At 50.1% G+C, this 19,187-nt stretch overlaps 1 protein-coding gene across 11 annotated transcripts in view; it reads left to right on the plus strand.

The window, feature by feature from the left end:
* LOC138821754 (anomalous homeobox protein-like) overlaps positions 1 to 12,469 on the plus strand; it is a 28,852-nt gene extending 16,383 nt beyond the window's left edge. For 4 of the 11 annotated variants that reach the window (XM_070014170.1, XM_070014175.1, XM_070014178.1 and 1 more), the window contains exons 6-9: positions 111 to 225; positions 1,339 to 1,655; positions 4,456 to 4,565; positions 6,990 to 7,014. In XM_070014170.1, the coding sequence (XP_069870271.1) occupies positions 111 to 225; positions 1,339 to 1,655; positions 4,456 to 4,547 (524 nt within the window). In that variant the 3' untranslated portion in view covers positions 4,548 to 4,565; positions 6,990 to 7,014. Of the gene's footprint in view, positions 1 to 110; positions 226 to 1,338; positions 1,656 to 4,455; positions 4,566 to 6,989; positions 7,051 to 7,269; positions 7,859 to 11,918 lie in introns of those variants that run through there. The other 7 variants (XR_011370209.1, XM_070014174.1, XM_070014173.1 and 4 more) reach the window with 7 other exon arrangements.
* Positions 12,470 to 19,187: the final 6,718 nt, after the last annotated feature.

Raw genomic sequence — 19,187 nt, forward strand, 5'->3', positions numbered from 1 at the left:
GATGACATGAGACCATGTCTATTTCTAACCAGCAGGGCTGCACTTAGTTGTTGGGCAGGGGACCGGAACACGCAGCCTCATGTGCTCTTTCTTCTCTGATCTGCTTTCAGCAGGACGTGAGGAAGGTAGGAATCTACGGTCTCCTACTCAAGCTTCGTGGCGTCCACTGCCCCTTGCCCTGGGCTTTCCTGGAGTCAACTCAATCTCAAAGCCACTGGCTGCCAGGTATGGCCTTACATTTAGACCATAGGACCATCTTACCTACTTAGCCTCCACTTCCTTGAGTGGAGACAGAGTGTTGAGTGGGCCTGGGTATGCTAGGTCCTAATGCTAGGACACCTGCCAGTGACATAGCAGGGAAACCAAGGAGCCCACATCAAGGTCCTAGATGGGAAACTTCCGTATGACCTTATGCTTTGTCCCTGAAATCTGACTAAAATATGGCCTGACCTCATGTGTAATTTTTTAATGACATAAAATACTTAGAAAAAAATGGAAAAATATTCAGTCCAGACTTACCATCTAAAGACAAATCCAATATCATTGGGTAGTGTTTTGCCAGGTTTGTATCTTGTGGGGTTGCAGCATTGGGTACCTCTCAAACCCTTGTGTGTCATTGTTGTCCAAGCCTCTCCCTGTTCTCTGTGCTCACTTGTGAGGAGGGATCAACCTGATAGTGATAGGAGGACAGGAAGTGTGCCTGGTCCAGTGCCAGTCACCTCAGGCCTAGTGTTGGGGTCGGTCCAGCTCACAGTTGTCCGCTCATCATCTGTGCCCACTTCACCCCCTTCCTTTTCTGCACAGGCTCATGACACAGCATCTCTTGGTGTTGGCATGTCTGGCTCATAACGCGGGTCTGGTACCATCCAGGTGTATGGCACCAGGGAGGTTCCTTTGAACTCTGTCCTGTGAAATGGGGTTCATGGTAGGCCGTGTGTGCTGCTGGGAAGGTCGAGGGAAGGTTGAACAAAATCCTAGAAGCACATCATGAACATTTGTGGAATGCTAATTCCTTAAACTATTAATCAGTTACTTCCTAATAGTACTTTAAAGTTAACTATTGTTTATACATGATTAATGTGTCTTGCTAATCATTTTCAGTTTTTAACATTTCTTGGGCAGTCATTGTGGATAAAGGGCTGAGGTATTGTAGGCTTCAAGTAAATGGCTTTAGTAAGTCTCCATGGTCCATAGCTATCAATGGTCAGTCTTTGCACCAACCTCAGGGGGAAGGGTCCGGGCAGCATGATGAGTGACATTCTGGGTGCCACAGTCTTCAGTGGCTGAATCAGGAGGGGAACTCAAAAACCCCGAGTTTGTTGTCTCTGCCTGCCATAGGACATTGTTTTCCACATACCTCAGATCTCTCCAAGAAGGCGAAAGGTACCGGACGGGGCCTGATCATGACCCTGCCACCCTCAGTCCCGTCGGCCTCAGCCCCAGCTTCGGCTCTCTGACTGTGGACAGCAACATGCCGGGTCCTCCTATGGCTGCCTCTGAGTCATGGATGATGTCCTTTGCACTGCCATCCTCCAAGGAAGTCTGCTTCCAGCCTGGGCAGCAAGCCCATAGCTGCAGGCTGGACTCCAGGATGCACCTACTAGGTTCCACCATGTCCGTGCCCATTGCCTCTGTTGGTGATCCTTGCCCTGCAGGTGGGTGTAGTTTTCATAGACTATGAGATTAAGCATCATTACAGTACAACTACTCCAGTGTTTTGTGGTAGTATCAGGCGAGGCCATGAATTTTTGCTTGAATCTGTGTGGTTTGATGAGACCCAGAAGCAGTGCAGAAGAAAGACAGATTCTTCCAATACACATCTGGATTTTGTAAGTTGTAATTTGAAGAAAAATACACACAAATGAAAAATGAGACAGAAAAGAGTTGAAGTGATAGGGAACAGCTGCCTCTCTGTGACTCTGCTGAAGTCACCTTACTGTGCCACCTGGCCTCGAGGAGGGTAAGCTCCTTAGACCACTTTCTCTTTTATCCTCAACTCAGAATGAAATGTCCTATTTTAGTTTGTTTCTGAAGTTTATTTGTAACTAAAAGTTTAAATATTGTTTATATATTTGTTTGTGCCTCTCCAATACATCAGACTCTTATAAGGCACTGTGGAGTTACCTGAATTTTTTAGTATTCTGTGGGTATAACTTTTCAGCTTTTTTTTTTTTTTTGCCAGTCCTAGGTTTAAACTTAGGACTTGGGCACTGTCCCAGAGCTGCTTTTGCTCAAGGCTAGCACTCTACCACTTGAACCACAGCACCACATCCAGCCTTTTGTGTTTATGTGGTACTGAGGAATTAAACCCAGGGCTTCATGCATGCTAGTCCGGCAAATACTCTACTACTAAGCCACATTTCCAGCCCTCAGCTTTTGTTTTCTTGGAGTTGTGAATTGCCTTTTCTTTTTTCTTTTTCAGGCCCCCAGTCGTGGGGCCTGAACTCTGGGCCTAGGCGCTGTCACTCAGCTCTTCAGCTCAAGGCTAGCACTCTACCATTTGAGCCACAGCGCCACTTCTGGCTTTATTCTTTTTGCTTATGTGGTGCTGAGGAATCGAACCCAGGGCCTCATGCATGCAAGGCAAGTGCTCTACCACTGAGCCACCTTCCCAGCCGCCTTTTATTTTTTCTTATGCCATCTGCTCTTATACTCTAGTAATATCTTCTAGTGTATTCAGTATCCCATTTGAAACTCACAGCTGGAGCCCCTCCTCCTGTTGACAAGCAAATGATGGCTTCCTAGATCTGGGGTAAAGCCATCATGTTCAATGCCCCCTTAATTGCTCTCTGAGTTTGTTTCCAGATTACTGTCAGTTTTTTCTCTCTTGACTCTCTTATTTTGTTAAAAAACACCTTCAGTTAGCTTTGCAAGATGGTTTTTGTGAGATAAAGGTTCTAAATCCTTTCGTGTTCTAAAAATGTCTTTAATTTTCCCTTACCTTTTAGTAACAATTTGGCAGGGACAGAAATTTGAAGACATTGTTAATTTTTTGTAGCATTTAGTGATGAATCACATGTTTATTATTGAGCAGATAACCTCTGTTTCTTTTTTGTTGTTGTTGGTGGTGGTGGGGCTTGAACTCTGGGCTTGGGCACTGTCTCTTCAGCTCAAGGCGAGTGCTCTACCACTTGAGCCACAGCACCGCTTCTGGTTTTCTGGTGGCTTATTGGAGATAAGAGCGTCATGGGCTTTTCTGCCCAGGCTGGCTTTGAACCCTGATCCTCAGATCTCAGCCTCCTGAGTAACTAGGATGACAGGCTTGAGCCACCAGCACCCAACTAACCTATATATCTTACCTTGGAGTTTTGAGGTTATTTTTTTACCTGGTGTTCTAAAACATACTGATGGCCTTAGATAGGGGTCTCTTTAGATCATTTTCCAGTTAAGCTTTTTGGTTTAAAGAGAAAGTTGTGGGGTTGGGAATGTGGCTTAGTGGTAGAATGCTTTCCTAGCATGCATGAAGCCCTGGGTTCGATTCTTTAGTGCCTCATAAACAGAAAAAGCCAGAAGTGGTGCTGTGATCAAGTGGTAGAGCACCAGCCTTGAGCAAAAGCAGCTCAGGGACAGCGCCCAGGCCCTGAATTCAAGCCCAGGCATTGGCATAAAAAGAAATAGTACATTTGGGGGAAAATTTGTCTAAGCTTATGATTTTTTTTGGTAATATTCCTTGTCATAAATCCTGAGTCTCATGGACTCTGTAGGCATTTGCCATGTGGCTGTTTTTCCTCACTCTGCAGAACTGCAGACATTGAATGTGGTGCTTCTGATTTTGTTTTTCTCCAGGAGAGAATTTATGATTTACTGTTTTATTACCTGTGATCTTGAATGTCCAAGTTGATACCAGAGCTTTGTTTTCTCTACTCAGAATCCCTTTAAGTCTTGTGTGGATGAGGAGTCAGCAGAAGTAGAGGGAGAGTCACACACTGGGTAGTCAGGAAGGGGCCTTTGACATCAGAAGGTCCTGTGCATCCATCTACCAGGTTAGGTGGTCATTCTGGTGGCTAGAAGGGAGCAAAGCATGACTCTCACCATGGTCTGTCTATGTTTCTTTGTTTGAGGCTAGGCTTTTTAAAGTCCATGCCACCCATGGACTTAGTTTAGACAGAAACAGGCCTCTTCTGTCCTACACATGTGCCTACTCAGACCTGAATGACTGTGTTGTAGGCTCTGGCACTGGCTGTCAGGAGTTCTGGAGTTGCAAAACACAGGTTGAAATGAGCATTGCCTGACTTTCATGTGATCTCTGAAGACTCAAAGGTTGTTACTGTTGCCGTTCCGACAGTTCTTTGCTCTGGAGGGTTTAGATCCAAGAACAGTGCCCGATGACTGACTTGAGGCCGTAGTTTCATGCGTGTCACGCTCCTCCTTCCCAGCAGGTTGTGTGTGTGTGTGTGTGTGCGTGTGTGTGTTTTACCTGCAGGATATACTGATACACGTCGTGACAATCCCCAGGTCATGTACTCAGAAGAAGGCCCTGGTTCAAGTGGTGGGCAGGCAGAGGGGCGCCGCTTCCTGGTGACACAGCCTCCACTGCAGGCCTGTGAGTGTCTCATCTCCCCCAGGTGAGGCTGGAGGTCTGGAGACATTCTCTGCAGGCTATGAGGTGGGGTAGAGCTGATTTATAGACTTATCACCTTGGTCTATGCAGATCTGACCTTTTCTTTCTGGTCCTCAAAAACTGTAACAGTCCCTTCATCCTGCTTCTTCTTAAAGCAGAGTGGTTTGCCTAGACATCACAGCAGATGCGGGCATCCCATCCTTTGGATTGTGCTCAGTCACTCAATGTTACCTTGGGCCCCATTAGCCAATTTCTGGTGTTTCTTCCCCACAGGCTATGGAATTACCTTCCAAATTGTAGTTTGGATGAGGCTTGGGAGGAGTTCAAATAGCCCAGGAGAGGTTCTATAGCCCAGGTGACAATGTCGATATTTTGGATGTTCAGAGGTACAGAGCTGACTAAACCACATGAGGGAATGCAGAGACAGTGGATGGTCGATGGGTTGGTTCAGGGTCCTTGGGTGGAGAGATGATAATGGAGGCCCCCATGCTGCAGAACGGGACCAGGAGACTGCAGGTTGAAGAAAGGGATGGGACAGTACGATGGTATGGTCTTTTTTTTGAAGAGGACACATGTCCTATTTATGCTAGGGAGTCAGCAGGACAATGTCCTCAGGATGTGGGATCCTCTTAATTTGGGAACTAAAGGTCATATGATTCAAGTGGGTGCCCAGTAATGGAAGAAACATAAAGGAGTATGTAACATAGGAGAAACATTCCCCACATCAATGCTTTGCTTGTTGAGATAACAGAGTTGTAAAAGAATCCAAACCACACAGATTCAGTCGCTTTTGCATTCACAGTCACAGTCAGATGGGGTGTATCCACTGTGGTTTATCCATATGGCTACGTTGACATTTTCTCTTTTCCCCATGCCTCCTACCTGTAGTCCCCTGATGTGATGGCTGTGAACGCTTTCGTGTGTGCCAGTCCTGAGGTTTGAACTCCTGCCTCAACACTTTCCCTGAGTTTTTTTTCTCAAGGCTGGTGCTCAACCACCTGAGCCACAGCTCCACTTAAAAACTTTTTGGTGTCTAATTGGAGATGAGTCTTGTAGGCTTCCCTGCCTGGTCTGGCTTTGAACTGTGGTCCTCACACTTTAGCCTCCTGAATACCTAGGATTACAGGCATGAACCACTGGTAGCTGGTTGAATCCTTCTTCAAACATCTTACTTGCAAGTGTGTAGGTTGAACAAGCCACAGTTTTCTCTGTGTGATTTTCACGTATACTGTGAAGCCACAGAGTCTGGTGGAGGTTGTGAATGTACTTATTGCCTTCACCCAACAGGACTCTGCCACCACAGAACCACAGATCTGCTTCTGTCAGTGAAGACTAGTTGTAGTGGGACTGGGGGCATGATTCAAGTGGTAAAGCACCTGTATAGAAAAGATGAGGCCTTTAGATCAGTTACCAGTGTTGTCAAAATTATTACCCGAAGCTGGGTGCCAGTGGCTAATGCCTGTAATCCTTGCTATTCAGGAGGCTGGCAGGAAAGTCTATAAGACTCATCTCTAGTTAACCACCTAAAAACCGGAAGTAGAGCCATGGGTCAAAGTGGTAGAGTGTTAGCCTTGAGCAAAAAAGCCTCAGCAACTGTATCCAGGCCCTGCATTGAAGCTCCAGGACCAGTTTATGCACACAAAAAAAAAGAGAAGTGGAACCATGGCTCAAGTTGTAGAGCACTAGCATCGAGAAAAAAAAAGGTAATAGTTCAAGGACAGCACCCAATCCCTGGGTTCAAATTTTAGGACTGGCACAAAAAATACAAACTGTATTGTATAGAGCATTATGTGGATAGAATTCTATACTTAGTACTCAGGTTTTTTCTTTTGCTTCCATTTTCTCTGGCTCCGTTTCGTGTAACTTTTGAGATTCCCTTTGTTGTTGAGTATATCAATAATTCATTTTATTGCTGAGACTTAATCACCAGTGTGGGTGGGTGGCCTTGTAGGGCGTTCTCTTGTGGCTGGCATTCCGTGTCTGTGGTTTGGTGAAATCTCATAGAAGGTCTTCACGGACGTTCCTGCACATAGTTCCTCTTGGTAGCCTCCTTCATTTCCCATGGAGCACTCCTAGGAGTGTAATGGTCAGGTCATGTGATAGTGTGTATGTGTTGGCATTGACCACTGTGCCTGTCTAGTCTCTGCTGTCCCTCCTGTTTTCCCTGACTCGGTCCAGATAGACTCTCAACTCAGACCCATCCCTTCTTTGCCATCTCCTGCTGTGAACCACATTCCCCTCCTAGCTAACCGTCAACACAGAAAGAGCGTTCATTGGAATTGAACCCCTCAACTGGCTTATGATTTGTAGGTATATGACTTGGGGGTCTTGGCACCTTGAGCCATAACCTGTCCTGATGTGCAGATTAGAATTGTGTATGGATTAATCCCCTGATACGTAGCTTGTTCTGACCCTGTACCTTTCTTAGCTCTGCAGAGTTTGTGCCTGTGTCTACCATGGAGCTGAGCCATCCCCTGCCCTCCAGCCAGGTAAGACCTGCTTGTTTTTCTCCTAACCCTGATACACAGCTAATGGCTGAGGAGGGCTTAATTAGTGCTTTTTTAAATGAAGGAAACAGTGAAGAGGAGTAAATATGACTCATGGTGGGACATAAGTAGCCTCAGACTGGGCAGGGGTTCTCCTGAGGCCAGAGAGTCTTGGAGCCTGGCGGAACACATGTCCACGTGTACTGCTGTGTTGTTTTTCAGGTGCAGTGGTCTCGCAACAAGGTCTCTTGTGATGCTGTCTGGGGAGCCAGAATGCTCCTTGAGTTTTCAGGGGGCAGCCTGGGCCAAGGCAGCCCTGGGGGTCCAAGCCAGCGCCAGAGAAGGAGATGTGGATTGCCCAGCTGTTCAACACAAGTTGCAGAGCTTTTTCCTGAATAAAATGAGAGGTTCTTCATGGATCATGAAGGGTTTTTTCCCCTGAAACTGCAAGGCTTCTTTGAATAGTTTAGTTGGTAATTGTCTATATAGAAGGAAGCATCTGGCACATATTCATGGGGTCAAGTTGAAGGAATGTCTGTTCTGTTTGTGAAGTGATAAATCATACTTAAGCTACTGATAAGTTCTGTCAGCAAGGATTCCAGAGAATAGAATGTCCCTTCCTACTTCTCTGTGCACAAGGCCTTCCCCATCCATTTGTTATCACTGTAAGGTATGGGGAGACTTCTCGTGTTGCTGTGTTTAGGAGTATTTCCCTTGAGTACCGAGAGGAAAATGTTTTCAGGAGCTTGTCCCGGAAGGTTGGGCTCGAGTGGATTTCTGTGCCAGGTGGCACTTCATTGTGACTGCAAAAGGACTGTTTTATTCAACTATATTAAAGTTCAGTGTTTTGTATGTGTCCCACTTTCCACTTAATTATGCATCTTGACATCCGTCCAAATCTAGCATGTAAATTCATGCCTGACTCTCAGTCCTGTGCTAGTGTTTCATTATGGGGTTGTGTTGATTGACTTCTCCGCTACTCTAGTGATGGTCATTGACTATTTCCAGTGTCTGTTTCATAAACAGCATCAGACTAAGCATCCATTTTTCTCTTCCCTTTGCTCTTTGCTTGGTTATTTCTTCATGCTAAATTCCTAGAAGCTGAATTTCTTGGTGGTTGTAAAAGCTAAGGAGTAGACTGTAATTCTGTGTGTCTGTGACCAGCCATCTGCCCATCTGCCTAGCTGTCCATGGCAGAGGAGAGCCGTGCGTGGGTTGGGTATGCTCAACATCAGACCCCAGTCTTCCTTTCAGACACTCCCAAGCTGGTCCTTTCCATTGGTTGTGCATGTGCGATGTGGAACCATTAATGGAAGACCTGAAGGTGGAGTCAGGACATGGAGAATCTTGACTGTCATAGAAAAGGGAATTTTGGCTGCACTGCAGTGGCTCACACAGGTAATCCTAGCTACCCAGGAGGCTGATATCTGAGGATTGTGGGTTGAAGCTAACCCAGGCAGCAAAGTCTGTGAGATTCTTACTTCTACCAAACTACCAAAAAAAGCCAGAACTGGAGCTGTGGCTCAAGTGGTAGCGTGATACTCCTGAATAGAACTGGCACCAAAGAAGAAAAGAAATTTTGGAGAGTGGGTTAGAAATGGTGCAGCTAAAGGAACAGAACCTTGGAACGCAGTGTCTGAAGGCCCTCACGCCGGTCCCCCGCCGCCCAGTGAGTCCATGAAGGGGAGGAGAATATGGACTCATCCTCCTAGAGCCACATCAGAGTGAATACTGAGTGCCTTTGTTGGGGACAGCCACCCATCTACCTGCTGGAGGAAGACTGGGCCTCAGATCCCCACCCAGCTGCCCCCCTTCATGACTTCTAGGGTGGTGGCAGCAACTTCTGTACCTTCAGCTGCCATGAGTATGCATACTATAGTTGTGCCAGGAAATCTTCCTGCTGTTGCCTACGGCCTTTCTTGTGTCCAACAGGGCCTAGATATGCAGAAATTCGGAAGTCAGTGATGGAGTTGGCCACAGACAAGCTGTTTGAGGATCTCCAAGACAATTTTATCCTTCATATTCTGGGCAAAGCCATAGGCTCTGCGAGTTCTAAATACCTGATTTAGCTAGCTGTATCATGTCTGTCTTTGGGAAAGTGGACAAGTCTGCTTGGAGCTGACACTTGTGTGGGATGGCCTGCTTAGCTGGGACACCTACCTACGCAGTGATCAGAGCCCTGTTTGTCCCACTCTGTCCCTGTGGGACAGGACCTATGCCCTCAAGAGCTTGACAATAGGTCCTACCTTCACCTCTCCCTTTTCTGGATTTGTCCCCTGCCAAAAGAGGTGTATGGATGTCCATTCTGATGAACCTTAACCATTTTAAAGGACATCTTGGAACGATGAGACTTCTTTTATTTATTTTTTTTTTTGGGGTCTGGTTGTGAGGCCTGAACTCGGCCTGGGCGCTGTCCCTCAGCTCTTCAGCTCAAGGCTAGCGGTCTACCACTTGAGCCACAGTGCTACTTCCGGCTTTTTTTTCTGCTTATGTGGTGCTGAGGAATTGAACCCAGGGCCTCATGCAAGAAAGGCAAGCGCTCTACCACTGAGCCACCTTCCCAGCCCTGTGCCTGTTATTTTTAAGGTAGGGTCTTGCTTTACACCCAGCCTGGATTGTGATCTTCCCACCTGTACTTCCCTATACATTGCTGAGGACAACAGGCACATAACACTATTCCAACCATTTGCTCAACCTGTGGCAACATTAACAGGTGTGAGTCATCATCACCAGCCATTAGTTGAGATGAAGCATTGTGAACTTTTATGCCCAGTGTGGCCTTTAACCATCATCCCCTTATCTATACTCCAGGCAGCTAGGGTTACAGATTTGAGCCACTGTACCCTGGTATGGACTATCTTGAGTGAATTTTTGTGTAAGGCATAAAGTTTGTGTCTGTATTTATTTTTTCCTATATGAGTTTGATATGGTCCATTCTCCATAATTGTTCTGTAGTCATTTGTGCAGCCAAGATAGAATCTGAGTTTCAGGGTTTAGGAATAAATTAGATATATATGATTTCCCTGTGTGCCATGAAGAATTGCTCCATTGAAGCATCTCAGTCTGGGGTCTTAGGAAACAGCACCCAGTGACCTACATTCTCCTTGTAGACCCCACCTCCTACTTTCTGCCACTTCTGAAGTGGTCTTGTGTCTTTCATTTGCATTTACCTTATGGCTAATGATCTTGCACATGTTATTTTTGGAGAGGGTTTCATTGTTTGGCCTTGAACTCATGATCTTGAGGGTTTACCAGAGGCTGCAACCAACCTCTGTAGGTCCCATGACAGGGTATGAATCAACTTGATTGCAGGGTCTTGCTGCTAGAGTATGTGAAGGCATGCATGAAACCACTGGTGTTGGAGGGTAACTGAATGCACAGAGAGGCTCACCATATCCAGATCCCAGGAGACATGGAGGTGGAGGCTCACAGTACGTGGCTCTGAGAAGATACTGTCCATCTGGAGTGCAAACTTGCACAAGGGCATCCATGAGAATCCAGCCTCTACCGGTACTCACTGAGCCCTAGGCAAATAGTGTAGATAAGCCAGAGTCTGGGGTTTTGATGTTCCTGACTTGAGATAATAACCCGAGGCACATCTGAGTGTCAGACACTCCTCATAACCTTTGGGGCAACATAAGCACAGGCCTCACATGATCAACATGAGAGCTGTCTATATAGAGTGGGTGTCCCAAGCATGCAGTGAGCCCTGGAGCCTCAGAGGCTAAGTGAAGAAGGTGTCAGCAAAGGACACTGTGACGTTTGGGCTGGACAGGAAGAAGCCTGAAGATTAGTAGGTTCTATAGAGGGTAACAAATCCATAAGCCATCAAAGAAAAGTCAGATAAATTGAAATGTTTCAAAGGAAATCAGTACAAACCTCCCTAAGATTCCAAAGATAAGCTGCAAAACTGTCCAGAGACAAAGAGATTCAATAGATCAAGAATAGACCACTGAATGATGTGAGAGGCACACAATCCAAAGATGTCAACAAGGAAGGAAAATGTAACTAATTGTTGAAGCTCTGTAAATTATGCTAGGTGTTAGGAAAATACACAGTAGGTCTGAGTTCATCTACCATTTCCATATTCTGAACTGCATTGTAGATTTGGGTATGGGACCCAGGAGCCTCACACATGCTGGGCCTGGTACTTTATTAATGAGTTTTGTGTTGAGTTCATTTCCACATTCTCAGTTCAGAGAGTTGTTGGCATGCATTGTGGGTAGAGGCACACAAAATTAGGAAGCCACTGTAGGAGAATTCGTCAAAATAACAGATGTCTTATACTATGACCCTGTCATTTCACTTCTAGGTATTTCTGTAGTAGTTGTGCTCTTCCCTGTGCTAAATGACCGATGTAGAATGTTCTCCAATGTTTCAATGAGAAGGCAGGCAAGAGAATATCTGTGGAATATTTTCCATTCAGAGCCATACTGGGGCTCTTGATGCCGTCCCAGGTCCTAGGGTGCCTTCTGCTGTTTATATCGGAAATGCCAGCTGTGACATGTAAACACCATGTGTGGGATAGTGTGGAAATAGGCATCCATGTTTTTTTTCTTTAACCCCCCCCTCCCTTTTTTGTGCTGGTTATAGGGATTGAATTTCGGGCTTTGGCGCTGTTCCTTAGCTTTTTAACTTAGGATGGAATTGTACAACTTGAGGCACAGTCCCCTTTCTGGCCTCATTTTGTCTTAAGTGGTTTTTGTTTTTGTTTTTGTCTCTGTGTTTTCTAGCATGAGTTTCATTAAGATCTCCTTACTGTTTCCGGAGTATTATTTGGGCAAGCAGGGATGAGGTTAGAGTGGGTGAAGGAAGGAGGCAGGGAGGGAGAGGAAGAGTACAAACTATTCTTTTTTCATTTGTGTTTGCAGTTTATGAGGGAGCATGAAAGTCCACATAGACCAACCTTGGGTGGAAGCTTTGTGAAGATGGCACGTGTCTCTGAATTCCTGGCCTCCAGTCGCCGTGGCCGTTTGCTGACTCCCTGGTTTAATTTTTTTTTTTTTTTGTCTGCTGTGGGACTTAACTCTGGGCCTGGACGCTGTCCGTGTGCTCTTCAGCTCAAGGCTAACACTCTTACCGCTTGAGCCACAGCACCATTTCCAGTTATCTGGTAGTTTACTGGAGATGAGTATCATGGACTTTTCTGCCCAGGGTGGCTTTGAACCGAGATCCTCAGATCTCAGCCCCCTGAGTAGCAAGGATTACAGGCATGGGTCACTGGCACCCGGCCTGGTTTAAAAGTTTTGAAGGAAAGATTGGTCGATGGAGTCAGGAGAAGACTGAATGTTTTAATTTAAATTCATCCGTCACCAACAGGATTGCTCTACAGGTCTAGGTCTAAGGGAGACTCGTGGAGAAGAAATGTTTTCCCGGTTTCTACCAGGAAAGTGGAATAATCAATAAACAATAATCAATAAACATCCACAGAAACCCAGCTCGTGTTTCCTTGTTTTGCTCCCTGGTCTGGGCTGCCCTCTCCTTCCCTCTTCCTCCCTTTCCCTCCCTCTTTCCCCTCTTGCCCTCCCCTATCTCCACACCTCGCATCAGTGTCCCGGAAGTGGGGCTCAGGCCTGGCCAGGCCGGGCAGCGGGTGGCAGGCAGGCAGAGGAGCAGGAGACTACCAGGGCGGGACCCAGACGGGAGGGCAGGCATGGGCGGCCGGGATGGCAGGCCTCAGTGGCAGGGAGGGCAGGCCTCATCGGCGCTGCTTGAACCCAGGTTCGTGCCTGGGTCTCCATGTCAGAGCACAAGAAGAGTGGAGCAAGAGTGGAAGTGAGGGTCCAGGGGCTGGGCTTGTGGGAGGACGCGGGGTCTTGAGGAGGGCAGTGCACACACTAGAACACCATCTGGTGAGAACCTGAACCCCGAGTACTGAAGAGCATGGTGTGCACACCTAGAGCACCATCTGGTGGGAATCAGTGGTCACTGCACCCCGGGTCCTGAGGAGAGACGCATAGTACACACACCTAGAGCACCATCTGGTGGGAACAAGTTGTCACTGTACCCTCTGGTCCTGAGAAGAGGAGCTTGGTGCACATACCTAGAGCACCATCTGGTGGGAATCAGTGGTCACTGCATCCTCTAGTCCTGAGGAGAGGAGCATGGTACACACACCTAGAGCACCCTCTGGTGGGAATCGGTGGTCACTGCACCCCAAGTATTGAGGAGAGGAGGACAGTACACACACCTAGAGTGTCATCTGGTGGGAATCTGGGGTCACTGCACCCCCTAGTCCTGAGGAGAGGAGCATGGTGTGCACACCTAGAGCACCCTCTGGTGGGAATCAGTGGTCACTGCACCCCCTAGTCCTGAGAAAGGGAGCATGGTGCACACACCTAGAGCACCCTCTGGTGGGAATCAGTGGTCACTGCATATCTGGTCCTGAAAAGAGGAGCACGGTGGGTACACCTAGAGCACCCTCTGGTGGGAATCGGTGGTCACTGCACCCTCTGGTCCTGAGGAGAGGAGCATGGTGCGCACACCTAGAGCACCCTCTGGTGGGAATCGGTGGTCACTGCACCCTCTCGGTTTGTGGGAAGAGCAGAGCAGGAGAGGGGTGGGGTTAGGACGAGGAAGTGAGCTGCTCAGGGGTGGGGTTTGTGGAGCAGAGCAGGAGAGGGGCGGGGTTAGGGAGAGGAAGTCAGCGGCGCAGGGCCGTGTTTGCGGAGCCGAGCAGGAGAGGGGCGGGGTTAGAGAGAGGAAGTCAGCGGCGCAGGGCTGGGTCTGTGGGGGCCAAGCAGGAGAGGGGTGGGGTTAGAGAGAGGAAGTCAGTGGCGCAGGGCGTGGTTTGCGGAGCCAAGTAGGAGAGGGGCGGGGTTAGGGAGAGGAAGTGAGCAGCGCAGGGCGGGGTCTGTGGAGCCGAGCAGTAGAGGGGCGGGGTTAGGGAGAGGAAGTCAGCGGCGCAGGGCGGAGTCTGTGGGGCCGAGCAGGAGAGGGGCGGGGTTAGGGAGAGGAAGTGAGTGGCGCAGGGCGGGGTCTGTGGGGCCGAGCAGGAGAGGGGCGGGGTTAGGGAGAGGAAGTCAGCGGCGCAGGGCGGGGTCTGTGGGGCCGACCAGGAGAGGGGCGGGGTTAGGGAGAGGAAGTGGGCGGCGCAGGGCGGGGTCTGTGGAGCCGAGCAGGAGAGGGGCGGGGTTAGGGAGACGAAGTGATCGCCGCAGGGCAGGGCCTGCGGAGCAGAGCAGGAGAGGGGCGGGGTTAGTGAGAGGAAGTCAGCGGCGCAGGGCGGGGTCTGTGGAGCCGAGCAGGAGAGGGGCGGGGTTAGGGACAGGAAGTGAGCGGCACAGGGCGGGGTCTGTGGAATAGAGCAGGACAGGAAGTGAGCGGCGCTTATGGGATCCAGCTATCGGAGGGGCCTGGCAGAGGGGTTCCTGAGGCGGGAGAGGCTGGGCTGAGGGACCAGCGGAGGGGACGGCGAGGGTCTCCTCAGGCCGGTGCAGGGACTCCTCAGGCCGGCGCGGGGTCTCCTCAGGCCATCGCGGGGTCTCAGGCCGGCGCAGGGTCTCCTCAGGCCGGCGTGGCTCCGCTGAGGGGCTGGCGGAGAGGCAGAGAGCCTGGAGAGCTGAGGGGCCTGCAGAGAGCTGACACCTGTGGGAAGGAGAAAACAAAAGCCTTGTAGGTTGCAGCTGCTCCTAGATCTGACAGAGCTCAGGACGCAGTAGTTGCAGACCCATTAGTAAAACTCCTTTGTGATCTTTCTCTGTGCCTGGAGGACTCTCTCACTGGCAGGGTTATTAGGAGTAAACCATCACTGCCTCGGGCCTGGCCTGAGATCTGTCTCCTTAGGAGCTGGGTCTGGTAGCAGAAGGTGGGAGCAGACAGTGTGGTTGAGATGGCTTTTTCTTTTTCTTCTCAGCCATACTCCAGATCCCGCTCAGCAGCGGAGGGCCTGCAGGACGCCGATTCTTTGTTCTCCCGAGACTGCCCTTGACCTCAGGTGCTGCAGTGAGAGAATGGGACGAGTTCAGAAGCTTGGAGTGGTGAGTGCCGGGTCTGACCCACACTTGGTAGGCCCCTCACCAGGCTGGTCCCATGCCTGGCCCCACACCAGGCAGGCCCCACACCAGGGAGCCCCATACCAGGCCCCACACCAGGCAGGCCCCACACCAGGGAGCCCCATACCAGGCCCCACACCAGGCAGGCCCCACACTAAGCCCCACACCAGGCAGGTTCCACACCAGGCCTCATGCCAGGCCCCATACCAGAACCCACACAAGGCAGGCCCCACGCCAGGCCCCATACCAGGCCCTACACCAGGCAGGCCCCACACCAGGCTGGCTCCATGCCAGGCTCCACACCAGGGAGCCCCCACACCAGGCCCTATACCAGGTCCCACAACAGGCCTCACACCAGGCAGGCTCCACACCAGACATGCCCCCCCATGCTATGCCCCATAATAGGCCCCACACCAGGCAGGCCCCACACCAGGCATGTCCCACACCAGGCAGGCCCCCCACCAGGTCTCACAGCATGCCCCATGCCAGGTCACATTCTAGGCTTCACGCCAGGGCCCACGCCAGGCCCCATACCAGGCAGGCCACACACCAGGACCCACACCATGCCCCACACCAGGCCCCACGCTAGGCAGGCCCCACACCAGGCAGGGCCCACACCAGGCCTCATACCAGGCAGGTCCCACACCAGGTCCCATACCATGTCCCACACCAGGCAGGCCCCACACCAGGCCACACACCAGGCAGGCCCCACACCAGGCCACACGCCAGGCCCCATACCAGGCCCCACACCAGGCAGGCCTCACACCAGGCAGGCCCCACTCCAGGCCCCATACCAGGACCCACACCATGCCCCACTCCAGGTCACACACTAGGCCCCACGCCAGGCCTCATGCCAGGGTCCATGCCAGGCCCCATACCAAGCAGACCTCACACCAAGCCCCACACCAAGCAGGACCCACACCAGGCCCCACACCAGGCAGGCCCCATGCCGGGCTTCACACCAGGCAGGTCCCATACCAGGCCCCAAGCCAGGCCCCACACCAGGCAAGCCTCATACCATGCTCCACACCAGGTAACATACTTGGCCCCACGCCAGGCCCCATACCAGGCCCCACACTAGGCAGGCCCCACACTAGGCAGGCCCCATACCAGGCCCCACACTAGACCCCATGCCAGGCCCCACATCAAGCAGGCCCCACACCAGGCAGGTCCCACGCTAGGCCGGCCCCAAACCAGGCCCCATGCCAGGCCCCACACCAGACCCCATGCCAGGCCTCACATCAAGCAGGCCCCACACCAGACCCCATGCCAGGTCCCACACCAGGCAGGCCCCACACCAGGCAAGTCCCACGCCAGGCCCCATGCCAGGCCCAACATCAAGCAGGCCCCACACCAGACCCCACACCAGGCCCTACTCCAGGCCCCACACCAGGCAGGCCCCACACCAGACAGGCCCTGTAGCAGGCCCCACGCCAGGCCCCACACCAGGCAGGCCCCACACCAGGGAGGCCCCATGCCAGGCCCCACACCAGACAGTCTCCACACCAAGCATGCCCCACACCAGGCAGGCCTTACACCAAGCAGGCCCCACGCCAGGCAGGCCCTACACCAGCCAGGCCCCACACCAGGCAGGCCCCACCACCGGCAGGCCCCACACCAGGCAGGTCCCACACCATGCCCCACGCCAGGCCGCACACCAGGCCCCATACCAGGCAGGCCCCACACCAGGAAGGCTCCACACCTAGAGCGCCCTCTGGCCAGAATCAGTGCTCACTGCACCCTCAGGTTTTGTGGGCGGAGCAGAGCTTGAGAAAGGTGGGCAAGAGCCCAGAAGTGAGCAGCCCAGGGGCGGGGCTTGTGGACTGGCAGAGCACTAGAGGGGAGGGGCAAGATCCTGGAAGTGAGGCAGAGCTTGTGGAGGGTCAAAGCTTGAGAGGGATGGGGCAAGCGTGCAAAAGAGCAGATCAATGGGGGCTTGTGGAGGGACAGAGCATGAGAAGGGAGGGGCAAGAGCTTGGAAGTGAGCGGTCCAAGGGAGGGTCTTGTGGAAAAGCAGAGCACAGGAGGGGTGTGGCAAGGGAGCAGAAGTGAGGGGTTCAGGGGAGGGGCTAGTGGGAGGCCCTGGGGTCCTAGGAGGATGATGTGCACACCTAGAGCACCATGTGGTGAGAATCAGTGGTCACTGCACCCCCTGGACCTGAGAAGAGGAGGACAGTGTACACACCCAGAGCGCCCTCTGGTGGGAATCAGTGTTCACTGCACCCTCTGGACCTGAGAAGGACAGTGCACACACCCAGAGCGCCCTCTGGTGGGAATCAGTGTTCACTGCACCCTCTGGTCCTGAGGAGGACGGTGCACACAGCTAGAGTGCCCTCTGGTGGGAAGCAGTGGTCACTGCACCCCCTGGTGGTGAGGAGGACAGTGCACACACCCAGAGCGCCCTCTGGTGGGAAGCAGCCCTCACTGCACCCAGTGTCCTCCATGGACGGTGCACCTGCCTAGAGCACCTTCTGCCTAGAGCAGGGAAGTGTGCAGCCCAGGGGCAGGGCTTGTGGAAAAGCAGAGCACTGGAGCATTTTGTGTACATGTTAGGGTGCATGTAAGGCTCACTTAGAGTACACGTTAGGGTACTTGTTAGGGTACATGTTAATGTTTACCACAAATTTTAGGGTTGAGGTACATAGGGTGTTAGAGTTAGGGTACATGCTGGCGTATGGATGTCAGTCAGGGTACATGTTAGGGTGTGAGTATGGGCCAGAGTTAGGGTGTGTGATGAGGTATATGTTAGGGAATATTTTAGGGTACATGTATGTGTCAGGACTAGGGCCTGTGTCAGGTTACACATTTGGAGTACACATAAGGTTACCTGTATGGTTTAGACAATGTATTAGAATTTAGAGTATTTATTAGGGGATGTGCTACGTTTAGGGTACATGTTAAGTTACAGTTTGTTAGGGTACATTCAGAGTACACGTACAGTTTATAGAATATGTGAATTGGTACTTGTTACCATATGGGATCTTGTCCAGAGCATGTTTAGTGTATTACAGTATATTGGGAATCTGTTAGGTTTAACATACATGTTAAAGTAATGGCACGTATTAGGGTATGTGTTTGAGTCCATGTTAGGGTATGTGTTAGAGTTAGGGTACTTGATAGGGGATTTGTTAGGGTTACGGTACATGTTAGAGTGTGTGTTAGGGCACATATTATGGTATGTATTAGAGTTAGCATACTTCACAGGGGATTTGTTAGGGTGAAGGTTCATGTTAAGACTATAACAAATGTGAGGCTATATGTTAGGGAACATTGAGGGTACATGTTAGGGTGCATGTAAGGATACTTGTGTGGTTTACAGTACTTGTTAGGGGATGTTAAGGTGCATGTTAGGGTACATGTTAGGGTTAAGGTACATGTTAGGATATGTTTGAGTCACGTGTTAGGGTACATTTATTTTTTAGAGTACGTGTCAAGGTATTTGGGGTATATATAAAGGTCAGAGTTAGAGTATGTTAGGTACATTCAGGGTACGTGTATGCTTTATAGAGTATGTGTTAGGGTATTTGTTAGAGTATGTGTGTCTAGAGTATGTTTAATGTGTTAGAGTACTATTGGGAAATCTGTTAGGGTTGAAAGACTTGTTAAAGTCAGGGCACATTGGGTTACTTTTGGGTACAAGTTTGAGTGTATTTAAGGGTATTTGCATGGTTTTGAATAAGTGTTAGGGTCCTTGTTAGGGTATGAGTTAGTGTTTAGAGTACATGTTAGCAAACAGGGTATGTTTTGTCACATGTTCGGATACATGTATGACTTGAAGTACATGTTAGAATACTTGTTAGGATACATGTAAATGTTTAGAGTGTGTGTTAGAGTATGTGTTTGGGTATGTGTTAAGGTTACAGTTATGGTTTGGGTTAGGCAACATGTTAGGAAGTATGTTGGGATAAGTTTAGGGTACTTGTTAGGGTATATGTAAGCTTTACAGTACATGATAATGGTTAGGGTCTGTGTTAATCAGTAGGGTATATGTTAGAGTATTTGTTAGTGTTTGGCTTAGGGTTAAGGTTATGTATTAGGGTATGTTTGGGCATGTATTACAGTGCATGTAAGAGTAGTTGTTACCACACATTTTAGTGTTTAGAGTATATGTTATGTCTTGTGTTTGAGTTAGGATGAAGTTTATGG

This window comes from Dipodomys merriami, unplaced genomic scaffold, assembly GCF_024711535.1.
Source record: "Dipodomys merriami isolate MVZ:Mamm:240054 unplaced genomic scaffold, mDipMer1.0.p SCAF_935, whole genome shotgun sequence".
NCBI classification, from domain to species: Eukaryota; Metazoa; Chordata; class Mammalia; order Rodentia; family Heteromyidae; genus Dipodomys; species Dipodomys merriami.